Source organism: Dryobates pubescens, chromosome 14, assembly GCF_014839835.1.
Source record: "Dryobates pubescens isolate bDryPub1 chromosome 14, bDryPub1.pri, whole genome shotgun sequence".
In the NCBI taxonomy this organism is placed as follows: Eukaryota; Metazoa; Chordata; class Aves; order Piciformes; family Picidae; genus Dryobates; species Dryobates pubescens.
In genome coordinates, this window is record NC_071625.1 from 10,171,200 (window position 1) to 10,189,110 (window position 17,911).

The following is a 17,911-nucleotide window of genomic DNA, read 5'->3' on the forward strand; positions in this document are numbered from 1 at the left end:
TTTAAAGTAACAAACCAATAGTGACTCCAGAAAAGCTCTGCTGCTCTGCTGAACAGCTTGCTCCCATTGCTGGGCCATGTGTTTGCCGTGTCTCATTCTAGGCAAAATTCTCTCTTCAGGCATGCAGAAAGATCAGTAAACACACATGTATGTGCCCTGGCAGTAAGTTCAAAATGTGACCTCTTACTACTTTAATAACTCAGAACATGCAGTGTGAACCTTATCCACCAAGTAACGGCATCGGCTTTACATATGCTATCAGCCGCACCTGAATGCTGATAGGCAACAATATGGTCATGTCTACAACATACTCCAAACTCTGGGTCAGGCCTGAACCTGAATCCAAAACATATGTTGCACAAACAGTTAGGGATAGGCTTTAGATGGACAACAGGAGAATAGGAGGTGAGAGGTTAGGGCCCAGCACTGTGCCCTTTACATGGACTCAGGTATTCACCTATCATCAGTGTAAATGACCCAACCCCATGTGTTAATCCCAAATCTAATTCACTGGCTCAAGACAAGCCTTGACATCACCTGTCCTGAAGAAAGGCAGGATCTGCAGGAGCCTAGATATGGTTGCACCTTAGATGCTGTCAATAACCAGGGTTGAGCATTTCTTGTAGCTACCCAGACATGTGGAGGCATGCTAAAAACCACACCAAGGTTTAATCCTTTTGGTGAACCCTGGCTACCAAAGCACAATACAAACAGTGCCAATTAGGTCTTCATTTGAATGTAACTACATAAGTTTTCTTAATGCTTAAGTATACAAGATTCCACTCCACATGGAAGCAGGATGTGCTTGTATGAACTGCTGAAACGGCAAAAAGCTTGTGGCCACTGAAGACATGAAACCACTGATCAAGTGGCCAACACTTTCCTGCACATTTTTTCTATCATTTTCTGAGGTGGAATACTGATATTTTACATGAAAAGATGTGTGTGCTAAGTCTTCAGCCCACAAGTAAAATGACACAAATTCAAGTCCACAGAAATTTTCCTTAGCCACTATACATTCAAATAAATTCTTCTGCGTTTATCATGCTTTTCCTAAAAGGTTTATGCAATCCTTTTTTCCTCCCTCCTTTGTCTCAGTGTTTCCCAAGAGTACCATTACTACTGGCCTCAAACTCAGACATTCCATATTCATCAGAAATCAACACAGAATACAAACATAATTCATGTGAAATTATGTAGGATGCACTGTTTCAGCTGGTGCTAATTTACAGATTTAACAAAAAAGGGCACATGAAGTTCTTAATATATTCATTTGGAAGCTGCTCTGGCTCCTCTGTAGCTAAGCAAAGTGAATGCAAGCAATTATCTTTTAACCACCACTGTCTCACTCATTACAGCAGGCCCAAAGTATAGCACTTGGAAAAGCCACCACTTAATAGAAACCTAAAATGACTGGATTTTTCCCATTATGAAATATTTTTAAAGGTTCTAGGCCTTGAAGCATTGTGATAAAATCATAACAGCATACAGAGAAAGCAACAGCCCTCATTGCTTTGTGCATATTGGAAGAAGTTCTATCCAAGGAGAGTGATTGCCCATTGGAATGGGCTGCCCGGGGAGGTGGTGGAGTCACCATCATTGGAGGTGTTCAGAAGGAGACTTGATGGGGTGCTTGGTGCCATGGTTTAGTTGATTAGGTGGGTTGGATTGGTTGAGAGGTTGGACACGATGATCTTGAAGGCCTCTTCCAGCCTGGTTTATTCTATGTATTCTATGTAAATATTATCACTTTCAAAAGGTGGGCACATGGCTGATTTAGTCATGCCTTCATCTGCATCTGTAAAGGCAAAGGAATTTATCTCATCACCTTCCAAATGGATTATGGGATGAGATGCACTCCTCCATAGGAAGAAAAGTGTTAACAGTTCTAGTACCTCATTTCCTCAACACGGGACTGAAAATCCACTTTCCACAAGCAAAGTTGGACCTGTGGAACTATGGAATTTATGGGCACAACAAACCTCCCAAACCAGGTCCTTTGTGCACCATATGAGCACACTCAGCAAGTTCCTGGTATTGCCATGCAGGCAGAGAATGGGGGAGCAGGTGGTTTGCCATGAAGTTCCTTTTCCTCTTGCAATGCCAGCACAACATAAGCCAGAGGAATTTCTGGCACTAAAATGAACTACTGGCCTCACAGCATGGGCTACTCCATACACTGCCCCCAATCGTTTCTCTGTTCTCATCCTGCAAAGACTGACATAAATCCAGTAACTCCTCAGTATGCTCACTTTGGCTTCTGTCCCCTACATTCTTAAGAAATGTATCTACAGATAAGCTTCATAGACACTTGGCAAGTTCTCTTGGTGGTGGAAAGAGTTGCAATACTGGCATCTCCTGAACCTCACAGGATCTTGTAAAAATCTAGCCTGACTTAAGATCAAGTTAAGCACTTGGGCAATCAGGTTCTGACTTTCACACCTTCATAAAAATTCTTAGCTGAAATGGAGATTTCCAAAGCTGTTGGTCTTTGATTTGGAAATTGATACATTTCTCATCTTTGAATTTGCTTGGAGAGCTGGACAATGTGAAAGGAGTTATGCTGTCAAGCACTGCATCCATTGTACAAACTAACCCAGCTGATTCTGCACTGGAATGGCTTAGGAAGTACACCCACAAGCCCTCCCACCTATCAAACTGAGTGGATAATAATCTCTGGTTGTCAGTTGGTAACAAAATGCTGATAATATCAGCCACTAAAACTTAAAGACACTACAGCTTAAAGGCACATCACAGTGGGCCTTCATGAAATACAGAGTAATTTGGATTGAAAGTGACCTCTGGAGGTCATCTGGTCAAACCTATGAGCATGTTCAGTACAAGTTGCTCAGGGTCATGTAAAGGCAAGATTTTAATACCGCCAAGCTTTTCTGGGCATCTATTCCAACTTTCAACTTGTCCTCACAGTGAGTAATTCTTTTCAAACATATAATTAGTAATTCCCTTGCAAATTTTGCCTACTGTCTCTTGTCCTATCTCTGTGCACCTTGGAGAAAACTCTCTCCATCACCCTACACCTTCTCATTTAGGTAGTTGCAGACTGCAGTAGGATGTCCCTGAGCCTTCCCTTCTCTAGGCTGAGCAGATGCAGCCCTCAGCATCTCCTTGTACACCATGTGCTCCAGTCCATGCCTATCCTGACAGCCTCTTTGGGGCTTTCTCCAGCATATCAATCTCACCATGGCATACCCTAGTAAAAGGTGGTTCTGTGGAGCTCCTTGCCCCCTGACTGCAGGCCAGCTCATCTTATCCCTTGTACTGTCATTGGTGATTGTCTGACACAGTGGTAACCTGGCTGTCACCCTGGGGTCAAATGCACACCAATGCAGGTGCACCAGGCCAAGCAACAGGAGGGTTTTTTAAGGGATTTGGGCTGCCCTTTTCTGCAGCAGCAGTTTAGACACATGGGCTCAGGGCTGCTGTAAAAGCCACAACATGACCTACAATCCCCTGGCTCCTCACAGAAACCAGAAAATTCTCTTCTGCCTGCAAACCCCTGTCAAACAACTGTGGTAGCCCATGTAATCACCCACACAACTGCAAGGAAATGTAGGATTATGACCTTGTTATGTGAAAACCAGCTTCTATATTTGCTCTGAATTAGCAAACCCAATCAAGCACATTTTTTTAATTATCTCTAAATGCACCTTTGAGATCTGAATGCATTTGCTGGATTGAGACACTGTTAAGAAGCAAACCATGAAGACTGTAAAATTATAGGGCTGATAATTAAGACAGGGAGTTGCATTCTGAAGTAGTGCTGTGATGTTCTGGTCATATAAATTACATAGTACAAGTGTCACAACATATAAAATGTCAATATTTATCTCTAATCATGCACAAAACCACGTGAGAGATGAAGCAAAGATAAAAACCTTGAAAGAGAAATAATCTAAGCAAATTGCAAACATTGGGCTTTTAAACTAAACAAGATTTTTTACAGCCTTTTCTTCTACTGGAGTCTGAAATTTTTTTAATGGGAATCCAGCAATGTTTGACCCATGTTGAATTTAGGCAAGTAAGCACTATGGGGGTGGTCAAGCAAAACCCAGCAGTGGCTGCTGCCACCATTCCCTCTCTCCATGCTTGACCATGTATTTCTGCCAGCACCCTCAGCCCCATGCTAGCACTGGTCTGACCTCGTGCTGACCCTGTTTAGAAAGTTAAACTTTTCTTATTTGGTTTCAGCTGCTTTCGTTCCCTGAACTTCTGATCCCAGATGAACGCCAGTGAGCTGTGCAAGGGGAGCGATAAGAGCAGGGCAGTGGCAGCCTGCAGTCAGATTGCTGTATCAGAAATCCACAGCCCTAAACTGTAGTTCAGTGACATGGGGTAAACCAGCACCCATTTCTCCTCCAATAGTTCTGCAAATAAAGCTTTTTTATGGTCATGTGGTAAATTGGTTTGGGAAAACTGACCCAGATGAAATATTAGCCATACAAAAGCCCCTGCTTGATCACTTCTCCTGTGCAGGTCACCTTATGGCAATGGTCCAGAGATGCTTAAGCCAGTCCAAAGGAAGGGAAGTGCAGAAAAGTGGGGGGTCTGGATGACCTCTAGGGGTTCTGTCCAACCCAGTGCCTGGACATCTAGTGATAGGGCTGAAGAAGTCTATGTCAAGAACTGAGCTGGACTGCAAAGAAGCTAAGGTCTGCTGCTGGCACAATATCCTTCACGTTCTTAAATTTTACATCACAGAAAGCACAGAATTTCTCTAAGTTGTATACTTCCAAAAAGTACTGGAGTCTACAGAGTTAAGAAATACCTCCATTAAAAGAAGATGCACTGATTTCTCCCTAGTCCTTGTCCATTATCCAATGGTGAAAGCCAGCTGACCTTGCTCATGGCTTCAGTCTCACCATACTGATGAGGCTTTGGAGGGAGAAGAGAGCAGATCCTTTCCTGAATTCAGTATTCAGAGCTCCCCACTCAACCCAGCATGCACAGTATCATCCTTGCTTCTCCACACTTGGGAGATACTTTTCTCTGTGTTTTCAGGATCACTGCTTGGCTCAGTATCTGAAATCTCAAACCAGAAATCCCAGTCCTTAGAGAGTCCCACTTTGGTTCCCCAGGTTTGGCAGCTTCACACAGATCCTCCCTCACCATCCAGAGTCTGCTGCTGCTGCAATTGCAGCCAAGATTTGTGTTGCAAGGGCTTCTTTTTTTTTTATTCAGAGTATACAGTGCCTACCCCTGCTGAGACCTGATAAATAGTTCAAACTCTCAAGCACTATCACTAGGATAAATAGCAAATTATAATAACAAGCAGTATAAGGATTTTTTTGTTCTGGTGCCAGCCTACGGCCACTGCCCACCATGGGATCAGGGATCATGTAGGAAAAGCAAAGCTGGATTGCTTTTGGCACATTAATTCTGCCTTCCCTGCAAGAGCATCAACATCAAAACACTCTGCTCCACCTGTTCATGGCCAGCTCCTCTAATGTGAAAGAAATTAAAAATATTCCTGAACATGCTACACACATCCAAGATCCATTGTTTGTCCGTCGGTCTCTGCTAACCTGAGACAAAAGTTAATGATTGATTCCATCTGGAATGGAACGCTAAAACATGCAGCACAAACCACTCGTATGACATCCGCCTTCTTGTGTACCTAGAGGAGGAGCAACCACTGTTTGCATATGTGTTAGTTACTTGATCTCTGAGCTGTGCTTGAGGAAAGCTGCTGATGGAATGACTTGTTATTAAAAGTCACAGGGAAAAGGAAAGAACTGAACAAACAGAAGCCTCATGTCTTGACTTCTAGAAATATTAAATAGCCACAAACGCCACTGAAAGACAATGGGAAATTGAAACTCCTGGCCCAGGAACCATAGTATCAGTCAGGGTTGGAAGGGACCACAAGGATCATCTAGTTCCAACCACCCTGCCATGGGCAGGGACACCCCACACTAGATCAGGCTGGCCAGAGTCTCATCCAGCCTGGGCTTAAACACCTCCAGGGATGGGACCTCCCTGGACAACCCATTCCAGGGCTTCACCACTCTCATGGTGAAGAACTTCCTCCTCATGTCCAGCCTGAATCTTCCCACCTCCAGCTTCATTCCATTCCCCCTAGTCCTATCACTACCTGACATCCTGAGAAGTCCCTCCCCAGCCTTCTTGTAGGCCCCCTTCAGATACTGGAAGGCCACAATTAGGTCACCTCGGAGCCTTCTCTTCTCCAGACTGAACAGCCCCAACTCCTTCAGTCTGTCCTCATATACACAGGGTACCTGATGTCATTTAAACATTAGTACAAACAGGTAAGACTGAAACAAATTAGAAGGTGCATCAGGAAACAAAGATTCTAAAAAGAAAAAAAAATTCAGTTTGAAAAACACATGCTTTTCATGAAACCTAAAATCACTTATATTGCTTAAAATATGTAACTGAAAGTGATAGAGTAGACATAGTGGGAAACTTGATTTTAGAACACTTCATTTTGCAGCTCTACCAATCTTCACTTTAAAATACTTTCTTCTAGTGCCTTGAATTACTCTGTTGAAACAAATTAATGAAAGTGAATTATTCTAGGCAAAGCATTCTGGAGCTTTCTGTTCCACAGAGATCTGATGATACAGCCTCCTATGCCCTAGAGGCTCTGAAGTAGTCAGCAAGACCACTCCTCATGTAAGAAAACTGAAAACTATTTTTATCATGGTTAATTTTGAGCCATATCACCAGCTCCTGGCTAATGGAAATGAAATCACTGGTAAATAACTATGGAGGCTGCAAGAACAAGGCACAAGGGGCAGAAAAACACATTGTCTCTTCAGGTGGAAATGCAACAATGATTTGGCTCAGGCAGATTAGAAAATATCATCTTAATGAATCCTGTCCCTAAAAATGTCCTGTACATTTGTCTAATATCTGAAGATCACTCAGCACCTGACTTGAGAGGAAGTGACCTCTAGTGACAGCATTCAATAAATTACATAACTATATGGTTAAGACATTTCTGTATTATAGCAATATATTAATGCTACGGCTCTCTTGATCAAATTTCTCTAGAAACTGTTACTTTTATGCGCTCAAGGTTCTTTGCACTTCAGAGTGACAATTAACTTTTGAACCTTACCACCCTGAAAAAGGTTAACTATTTCTTTGTATGGACCTGTATGTGTTATCATCCTTCAGAAGTTAATGACTCTGAAAGTTATGCACTCCAATACATTAAGAAGTTTTCTTAAAGTGATAATGTTCCTGAAGTGAAACCTCTGGTAGACTAGTGTATTGCAATTTCATAATGTACAGTCCCAGTGGTTTCCTGATGCCAGGTGAAATTTTGGTGCCTGAAGACCCTTCAGCTGAATCATGCTCACCCCAGTTCTCACCTTCTTCTTCCTCGTTTCCTGCATAGCAGTAAGAACCTACCAAAGGGTCTGTCTTGAAGTACCACACTGATGAAATCTTCATCTTTGTTTCATGTCTGTCAGTCTGACAATTTAAAGTCTCACCAAGAACCAAACTTCCAAAGCCACAGCATCACAGAATGCTAGGGACTGGAAGAGACCTCTAGAGGTCAAGTCCGAACACCTAGGTCAGGCTACACAGGAATGCATACAGGTGAGTTTTGAAAGTCTTCAGAGAAGGAGACTCCACAACCTCTCTGGGCAACCTGTTCCAGTGCTCTGACGCCCTCACCATAAAGAAGTGTCTCCTTGTGTTGAGGTGGAACCTCCTGTATTCTAGCTTGTACCTTTTGTTCCTTGTCTTATCACTGGGCACCACTGAAAAGAGACCGACACCTTCATCTTGACACCCACATCTCAGAGATTTGTAGATGTTGATAAGGTACCCTCTCAGCCTTCTCCAGACTAAATAGCCCCAGTTCTCTCAGTCTTTCTTCATAGGAGAAATGTTCAGGTCCCATAACCATCCTCATAGCACTCTGTTGAACTCTCTGCAGCAGATTCCTGTCTCCCTTGAATGGGAGAGCCAAAAACTGGACACAGTATTCCAGGTGTGGTCTCACAAGGGCAGAGTAGAGGAGAAGAACCTCTCCAGACCTGCTGGACGCACTTGCTTTCCACTAGGACTCCATGGTCTTTCTCCATGGAGCTGCTTTCCAGCAGGACAACCCCTAGTCTGCACTGGTGCCTGGTGTTACTTCTCCTCACTTTAAAAAATGTGTCTCTATTAATCAAAAGTGAAAGTTAGGTATTCACTCAGCCAGCTACTGGGTATAGAGGCAAAGGACACTACTATATGTAAAAAATTACCATTTACCACTAAAATATAGTTCAAGATCCTGTTTGGGTTTGGTTTTTGTTTTTTTCATAAATCACCCCCATCCATGCAGCGGGATTTGTGTCACAGCCCTATCTCCCACAAACTGCTCATGACAAAAGCTGGTGGGCCCAGCGCCAGCATGTGCCAGCAGCCAGATCCCCAGGTGCCAGCTGACATACCACACAGCAGGGCAGAGGCTCCTGACCTGGTAAAGGAGAAACGCAGATCACAAGTGATCAAGGGACAGTCACAAGGAGAAAGGAAAAACTCTTTGGTCCTCTCCTCTCCCTCCATTTGCCTGGGATGGAGGCACAAGGCTTCCACCCACACTGCCAACACTGTCAGTGTGTAGAGTTAGGCTCACCAAGCTGCTGCTAAGATGACTTCAGCTCTCACTGCATAAGGACATCCCTGCCAGAGAGGGACAGATGTGCAATAAACAGGCCACAGGCATTGGGCCTATGAGGCAAGGTGTGAGGCTGGGGCAAGACAAGCAATAGAACTTTGTGAGGAATTTAAATCAAGCAGCTCTTGTAATTATTTTGAGTTTAGACACACATGCTGTTTGGTCTAGTACAAGAGTGCTTTAAATACCTACATTTGGTTGGTTTGTGTAAGCAACACCAAGTTCACAGTTTCACGTTACACTTTCACTCCCAAGTTATGTGTTCATCTTGCTGGCATGCACTTTCACCCAAATACACACATAATCACCTGCCTGGCTGCATCACTCCCACTGGGGGCTTATCTTACATTTGTAAGCATCACTAAGAATAGAGTACAGTACAGTTCCTTGAGTGCGTGTGTGTGCCGGTATTCTATCATCTGTTTGCCTGCCCCAAAGGCTGCTGAGATAGCCTGGCTTTGATCCTGAAAACCCTTCATGTTTTCATTTAGCTTTAACAATTACACACTTATCTTGAACAGGAAAAGGGAAACTTTAAATGCAGGATTGGCTAAAACTTGTCTACCAGCCAGTTTTCTATCTGTTGCTGCCTTTATTGTCCAGCAAACTGAAGAAAACTAACCCTTTGCATAGAGAATCACAACACCACAACAGAACAAGGCTAACAAAATCAAAACAAAGCCACAACCAAAACAACCAACCCCAAAAACAAGCAAACAAACACCACAACTGAGGGAAGAGAGACACTTTGGGGTGCAGTTTCACAAGATGGTTCTAGCTGACCCAACTGCTCACTGCTGCCAAAATGAGAGATCTCACTTCTTTTCCACTACCTCCTCCTGCTTCTCGTTCCGCATTTCCACCACTTATCTTCTGCAGATTCTAGAAGTAAGCATCTCTGAAAACTAACCTATCCACTGGATTGCCACATTGGGTCTGCTCCCAGGAAGGTGAAAAAGGTAGACAAACAGGCAGGAGGGAGTGAGTGGGACTACACAGTCAGGAATGGGTATAGGAACAAGGTCACGGAGACTGCAGATCTCCTCATTCAGCAGTAGCTAGACATTATGCAGGCTGAGTTGTTTGTGAAATCACAGACCATGGAGATCTAGGCCACCTTCTACAGATTTGCAAAGGAATGTCCATAGGCAACTTCACAGGACAGGGAATAACTGTCTGTAGATCAACCTGCCCAAAAGATAGCACCAGAAATAATATGATAAATGTCATCCTTGATTGTGATGAGCTCATTCTAGGAGCCAGATTTGTTGAAGTTTCTTCAGTCTTCTCAAGGGAAGCTTGCAAAGCTTTTGCTTTTACATTGAACCTTGAGGTATATGAAAAGATTAATGTTACCTTTATAGAAATTTTGTATTATCTTTGAATCTTCAGCTTCTAGTGAGATAAAAGGTACAGCAGGATTCTTATCAGGCACTTGGATGAACAACTAAAATGCTAAAATCCATCATGCAGAGCCCATGTGTTGGCACAACCTGTCACCCTAGGTTTCACTTCAGGCTACCCTGAAGAGAATCTCAAGCTTGGAGCAGACACTGATGTATACTGGAACCAATGTTTACTCCCCAAACATGGGTATCCAGTACTAGTGTGCACGACCAGGTGGCAGTAGTCCTTATCACATGGATGCAATCTGTAACAATGTCTAGTTACTAGCAGCACTGCTGGCACCTCCCAAACCATGCAACATTTCTATCATTCTGCAATGTCTGTCTGCAAATTGAGCAAAAAAGTTCAAAGAAAATGCAAGCAAAAGCCACTAGGAAAATATTTTCACAACCTCCTTCTTCTAGTTACACATATAACACACTAGGAGTTTTCTTCCTGAATCACACGCTGTTCCATCAACAAACTGAAAGCCTTAAAACTTTTTCTCCTCTGCAGTGTATGGGTACAGATCACACACTAAATATCACAGAAACTGAAAATTAACTCACTCAGGCAATTTCGTTAAAGCTTTCTGTACTGCACACAACTCCAGTCACAGAACTGTTAATTACTGCTGGCACTGACAGTAGGGATCCCCTTCCATATGTTGGGACCAGATGATGCAAAATAAAAACAAGCCCTCCGAAGACGGTGCACCTCGGCATGGTCACTGCCCATGCGGCAGCCGGAGCACTGGGGGTTCTGGCAGCAGAGGTTCTCTGCCTATTTTTCGCCGGAGTGCTGAAACTCTTGATGCCTTATGGTTTGCTTGGGATTCTTTTAATCTTTAAAGACCCAACTCTCCTTCTGCACCGTCTGAGCCCTTCAGGGATCACTTGCCCCACGCCTCCTCCCACCCCGCGCAGGGGAGCCAAGGAGCCCGGGGCAGAAGACCCCGCGGCGGTGACCGACCTCCGTGGGCTCGCAGCGCCGGCTAACACCTCCCGCAGCTTCCTGCGCCTCGCTGCGGAAAGAGGGGCCGGAGCGCTGGAAGCAGGGCAGGTGCTCCACTGCAAGGAAAGCCCGAGGGTACAGACCCTTGCCCTGCGTCCCGCAGAGCCCCCTCCCGCCTTCAGGGGGACTGCTGCCGCTGACCGCCGGGTACGCGTCCCAGGAAGCGCAGAGGGAAGGCACCGCTTACCGGAGCTGCTCGCCGGTGAGCAGGACCTCGGCCATGTGCTCCAGCTCCGCCGCTTTCTGCTGCATACTGCTCATGCCCTCCTCCATCGCCGCCGGCCTGCGGGCACAGCACCGCCGGGTGATGGGGGACCGCTGACCCGCCGCCGTCCCCTGTCGCGCTGCCCGCGCTGGCAGTTCCCAGAGGCGCCTGTCGTCCGGCCTCAGCCCCTGTGCAGAGGTTGGCGCTGGAGTTGGGGGGCACCGGCAGCCTTCCGCTCACGCTTCGGCTCACCTGAGCGGGGCAGGTCACTTTTCCCCACGGCAGGCTTCGATCCACTCCCCGCTTCCCGTGTTATTGTGTCACAGGCAGGCGGAGAAACACATGGCTGCAGCCGCCGCAGCCGCAGCCCGGCTCGCCGAGACAGCAGCGTCCCCCCACGGCTGTCACACGGCAGGGTCGGCTCTGCCTGCCCCCGCGGGAAGAGGCCGGCTCTCCGCGGCGCTGCGAGCCAAGCGGCGGCCGCAGCTCCCCTCGTCGCCGGCCCTGGGGTGGGGGAGGCTGTGGAGGGGGCAGGAGGTGGTGGCGAACGCACTCTTCCCGCGGTGCAAAGTCCCCGCGGCCCCCCTCCAGCGCGGGACTGAGCGAAGGGAAAGTGCGCTGGGGCTGCGCGGCTGTGCGTCAGAGGGCTCCGGGCTACCGGCGCGGGTGGGATGCTGCTGCCGGCGCTTCGAGCTGCGCTCGGCGGTTAACCAGAGCCACACAGGCCGGGGAGAAATGAGTTAGGCGAAGGAGGGCGGGCAAAAGGGAGATAACTGATCCGGATTTTCTCCCTCAAAAACTGCTGCTGCTTTTCCACCGTCCTGGTGTCTGCTTCTGTGCTACCCAGGGATATTTTCTGACACTGGTCCGTGGACACCTCACCTCTTTGTCTCCAGGAGACAGCAGAAGCAGAAATCCTGAAAGGGCAGAGAAGGATTTAATCTTGGCAATGGGAAGTGCAAGGTCATGAGCACTGTTTGTCAACATTTTGGGAAAAACTCCCAGCCTTTTTTAAAAATTCCAGGGGGCATCTTTTGCAGTAGTCCAACCATGGTTTTAATTTACAAACATGCAATTATGACATACTTTGATTGCCTATTCATTGCCTTTACTTCTTCCTGTACATAGTCTCTGTGTACAGAAAACTGCATATGCTGAAATGTCTGCAATATTGTGATAGTTTTAGGACTGAGAGAATAACTATGAGGGAATCAAGTGAACCTGTTAGTAACTAGGCTGCAGACAATAAGAAGGTCATTCTTTGCACAGCCCATAGCAGTCTCCCAGTGTTTATTACCAAAGGAAGCTCTGGATGTAAAAGAATGACTTGGAGTCAAGGAAAAAATGGACAAGTACTTGGAAAAGAAATCTACAGAGGGTTACTAAGCAGACAGCAGCCACATCCAGCTCAGGAAATTCTCTGTTCTAAAAATAATTGGAAGCTAGGCAAGCACTTGTGAGACATTTCATATATGCTTTCCCTGCTGTTCCCTAAGCATCTGTTTATAGCCATGAAGTTGAATACTGGACTAGATGGACCTTTGGTTCAAACCAGTATAGTAATTTTAAAGAGCACTTTTGCAGGGACTCAAAGAACATTAGAAGTCCAGGGATGGCAAAAGTTAAAAAATGGCACCTGTCTTCATTTCATTTGCTGAATGGGCCAGGGAGAGAAGACAATTTAGGACTGTAAATGCTATGGCTTGAGCTTGCTATAAATTCAGAAGCTAGGCATTTAATCTGAATACTTGCAAGCACCCTGTAATTCTACTCACACTGTAAACATACAAAGTACAGATTCACAGAGATGAAAACAAAAAGGGAATTGAAACAACCATCTCATCTGACCTTATCTTTAGGACAAAGAATTTACACAGTAATTTTTATCAAGCCCTTTATCACATGAAAGACAATGTCAAGAGACTGTTACTGTACTTTGTAGACTATTTCTGAGTAAGCTCCCAGCTCCTTCACCTAGGTTTGCCCAATTCAGCCATTTACCACTACTAAAAGGGGAAACATTGCACTTGGCTCTGGTGGCACTATCTACAATGTGTCTTATGTTAGTTTTTCCACTTTCAGGACCTGCGCTTGCTGCAATTCAATTCATTAAACAGGCAGAAGACTATCAGAAGGTGGAGAGTTTCTTCTGGATTAGTGAGCAGAGCTCACTAGTGTGCAGATGACTGTCAGGTCCAGCAAGCACCAGATCTGGCACTGAGATGGAGTGGGCCTGGGGAGCTGGGAACAGGAACAGAAGAGGAGGAAGAGGAAGAGGGAGAAGTAGATGTCTTCAGGCAGTGACAAGCTATCAGCTTCATTTAGGGTGCTTGAGGAAATGCAGCCTAAAATGCATGTCTTTCTTTGTATATTCCTGCAATTCGAAAATGCAGGCCAGTGCAATTTCCTGTACTGAATTATTTAATGATTATACAAGGCCATGTTTGCCTTTATGAAATTTGTAATTTGTTCCACATGTTCACACTAAAATTTCTTACAGTATGCCTAAGAGGAAGGAATTAGTCACCCCAAACCTACTGTCATGCTAAAATGGTTAATTAACATAACCCCAAAGGGTCACATTTCAGTCAAGAGCCAGTAATGAACTACATGAAATGGTTAGATGTTTAGATCTTATTTTTAATGTACAGACTGCTATGGAACATAAGGTCTAACAAAAGATTAAACTGTCTTGACCCTTCCTCCCAGGGGAGACTGGCTACCAAGACTAGGACACTCCTTTAAGAGATGGGACAGTATGTGATGGGACAGTATGTGCAGAGTCTGCAATCCTGACAGCAAGAGAAAGAGAGAAAGACCTCTGAGGTAACCTCTGGGAAGATGAATTTCTTTTGAAAGTTTAATTTCTTTTTAAAGTTTTTCCAACTTTAGGAGTTAGTGTCTGGTTTAGATATGAACACATACTTGCATTTTGCCTTAGCATGGCTGGCGTTAAGTGAGATGAAGGTAGACAGCTAACAGTAAGGCATTCCTCAGCCAAGAACATGACAGATTTTTGAGCTGGAGCCCTGAGACACTTTAAAACTCAACCTCCACAACATCAAGAGACTAAGAAGAGTCTCAAAGGTCTGGAGGAGAGTTGGTAACACAGCCATGAGTGGAACCTTAGGTGTCTGCCAGTGACCTTTGATGATGCTGAAGGCAGTCTGGCATGGATGAGATATTAAGCTATGCATTTGAATACCCAAGGTCATGATACTCTGTGTAACATCATGCATGAACAGGGACCTTGTATTAGAGCACTAGCTTTGGAAAACATTCTAGTGATTTGTATAAACTTTCTTATCTCAGTTAGTAAATGTTCAAGTCACGAACTGCTAAATGTTTACACAGTGAAATAAGAATATTGTTTTCACTGCTTTAAAGGGGAAGGTTATGGAGCAGATCATCTTGAATGCTATTATACAGCATGTGCAGGACAGCCAAGAGATCAGGCCTAGTCAGCATGGGTTCATGAAGGGCGGGTCCTGCTTGACAAACTTGATCACCTTCTACAACAAGGTGGTCTGTTTCATGAACAAAGGAAAAGCTGTGGATGTCATTTACATGGACTTTAGTGAAGAATTTAACACTGTCTCCCACAGTGTCATCCTGGAGAAACTGGCTGCTCATGGTTTGGTTAGGTGGGCACTTCACTGGGTGAAAAACTGGATGGATGGATGGATGGATGGATGGATGGATGGATGGATGGATGGATGGATGGACGGATGGATGGATGGATGGATGGATGGATGGATGGGCCCAAAAAGTGGTAGTGAATGGAGTTAAATCCAGTTGGTGACCAGTCAAGAATGACAATCCACAGGGCTCGGTATGAGGGGCCTGTTCTCTTCAGTATCTTTATCAATGATCTGGATGAGGGGATTGAGTGCACCTTCAGTAAGTTTGCAGATGACACCAAGTTGGAAGGGAGTGCTCATCTGCTTGAAGGTAGGAAGGATCCACAGAGTGACCTGGTTCAACAAGGCCAAATGCCAGGTCCTGCGCTTGAGTTGCAACAAACCCATGCAATGCCACAGTGGGGAAGAGTGGCTGGAAAGCTGCCTGGCAGAGAAAGACCTGGGTGTGTTGATCAATGCCTGGCTGAATATGAGCCAGCACATGCCCAGGTGGCCATCAAGGCCAACAGCATCATGGCCTGTATCAGGAATAATGTAACAGCAGGACCAGGGAAGTGATTGTCTACCTGTACTCAGCACTGATGAGGCTGCACCTTGAATACTGTGCTCAGTTTTGGGCCCCTCACTACAAGGTAATAGAGTTGCTGGAGTGGGTCCAAAGAAGGGCAAAGAAGCTGGTGAAGGGTCTGGAGAACAGGTCTTATCAGGAGCAACTGGGTGAACTTGGGTGGTTTATTCTGGGCTGGTTTAGTCTGAAGAGGAGGCTGAAGGGAGACCTTATTGCTCTCTGCTTTAGAGGTTGTACTGAGGTGGTTGTTGGTCTCTTCTTAAAAGTAACAAGTGATAGGACAGACAAGAGGAAATGGCCTCAAGTTGCACAAGGGAGGTTTAGATTGGAAGAAACCTTTTCACTGAAAGAGTTACCAAATACTACAATAGACTCCTCAAGGAGGTGGTTGAATCACCATCTCTGGAGATGTTTAAAAGATGTGTAGATGTGGACATGATTTAGCATCAGCCTTGGTAAAGTTAGATAATGGTTGAGTTTGATGGTCTTCAAGGGCTTTTCCAAACAAAATGATTGTGTGATTCTATGAAACAATATTACATCTGTGGCTTACATTTTAAATGGATAAATTAATCTGAGATTTGATAAATTAGTTCCTTAGTCTAAGTAATTAATTTTCCTGTAGAATTGTTCCTGAGTCCTACATAAGGCTGTTTGTCTTTCCCTTGTTGAGATTACTAGAGCTTTTTAAACAGGAAAATGACAGACATTGATCACCTCACGCAGAGGCTGGTGTACTTCAGGGAGACAATGCATTAGCAGGTGAGCTGTTTGATGGGTTTAACAGTTTTGGTTTTCCTAATTTTTTTTAATTTATTTTTTTTTAAATAAGGCACAGCATTGTGTAAGCATCAGAATTAGAAATACTTGATTCCTCTCTTACTGAGGAAGATAAATTCAAAACAGGGTTTTGGCTTTTAGGTTGGCCTTTCATTTAAGCACCTTCTGCAACACTCATGGAAAATGGGTGCGTCATTTTGGGGTTTTTCCTCTATTCCCATGCTTATTTGCAAAGAGAGACCATTTGGCTTTGTGTTTCAGCTGGTTCACTTCCTTAGCACTAGGGGCCTGGCAAGGGGAGCCAGAGGAACTACCAGGTATTGTCCAGTCTCCCCTCCTATTTTCAGGCTACATACAACAGTGTTTCCTATTGTAGGCATTGCATAGATTACATTCATTGCTGCTCATTTGCTGCTCTAAGTTTAAACAATTTAAGTTGTCTGCTAGGAACTGGTTAGAAGAATCAGTGCTTGTGTGATTCAAAGGACTGAATGCATCTGGCCAAGCTAATTTTAGGCTTGTGATAAACCACAGGAAAAGTTAGTAAACTGTTTTCAGGAAAAAAAAAATCATACATTTTGAACTTCTCTTTTTCTATTATAACATCCAAGTTCCTGCAAAAAGCCACCATGGTGAGATAACAAGGAATTTATCATAATCTAGCCAACATTTCAGCACTAGAGTGAGACTAGTAGCTGTCTAGATTCTTATATTTAATATGGCACTGACCTGGCAATCATTGTAATAGTGAGCTGAAGTGCAGAGAAAAAGGCATTTTGATCCTCAGATATACAGAGACAATCTAAAAGAGGCTTTCTAAGCCTGTCCTAACTCATCTTTTTCATTTTGTGGTTTAATGTTCAAACACTTACTGGGCCAGGGACAGTGAGGTTCTTGTGCAGACTGATGGCTAAAGCGTGACCAGGAGATGGGTACATGTTTTAGTGATTGCTCCTGTGAACAGCTAAATATTTTATGGAAACAGCTTCAACAAGAAAAAAAGATCATAAATACACCTCAGACCAGCAGACCAAATAACTCAAGCTGACAGTATGGTCTGCTAAACCAGCATTTTGCTCTACCCAATGCCAGTGATGCCATTTGTGCTATACACCTGAGTCCTTCTGTTTATATATAAACACTTTCTATTTCCTCTTATTTCATATACTTGGTAGCATTGTGGTAATTTCTAGTTTTGAGCATCACAAAAAGATGTACCTGTCAAAAACACCTGCAAAACTGACAGAAGCCTTAATCTTTCAAGATTTCATATGTATTTACAGCATTTCTTGTTTGTTTGTTTTCTCTTTATTTTTGTTCTGTATTTACTGATGGAAATTATGAACTCATTTGGCCTGTCTACATCATATGTTGAGTGCAGGTTGTAGTCCAGGACTCTTGTAGCATCTGGCTTAGCCCATGGGCTGGGAGGTGTGAGACAGGTGGGAAGCATGGCTAGGAGCTGAAAAGGACCTGCTTTCTAAACCACATCTCAAGTGTGAAGACAACACCTACTAGCTAAGTGGTAAAAGCCAGCTTCTTAAGCTGTCCCCCATCTGTATCGTTGTTAATGTGCTCTGACGTCTGGTTGCAAGATCAAAAAGGTTTACTTAAAACACTGTGGATTGAACTGATGACTTGACTCTGCACTGTAA

The 17,911-nt window shown here is 44.5% G+C and overlaps 1 protein-coding gene across 1 annotated transcript in view; it reads right to left on the minus strand.

The window, feature by feature from the left end:
* The window catches only part of DEPTOR (DEP domain containing MTOR interacting protein), a 71,906-nt gene extending 60,260 nt beyond the window's left edge, over positions 1 to 11,646 (minus strand). Inside the window, exon 1 of the mRNA XM_009905776.2 lies at positions 11,250 to 11,646. Coding sequence (XP_009904078.1) covers positions 11,250 to 11,335 — 86 coding nt within the window. The 5' untranslated portion in view covers positions 11,336 to 11,646. The remainder of the gene's footprint in view (positions 1 to 11,249) is intronic.
* Positions 11,647 to 17,911: the final 6,265 nt, after the last annotated feature.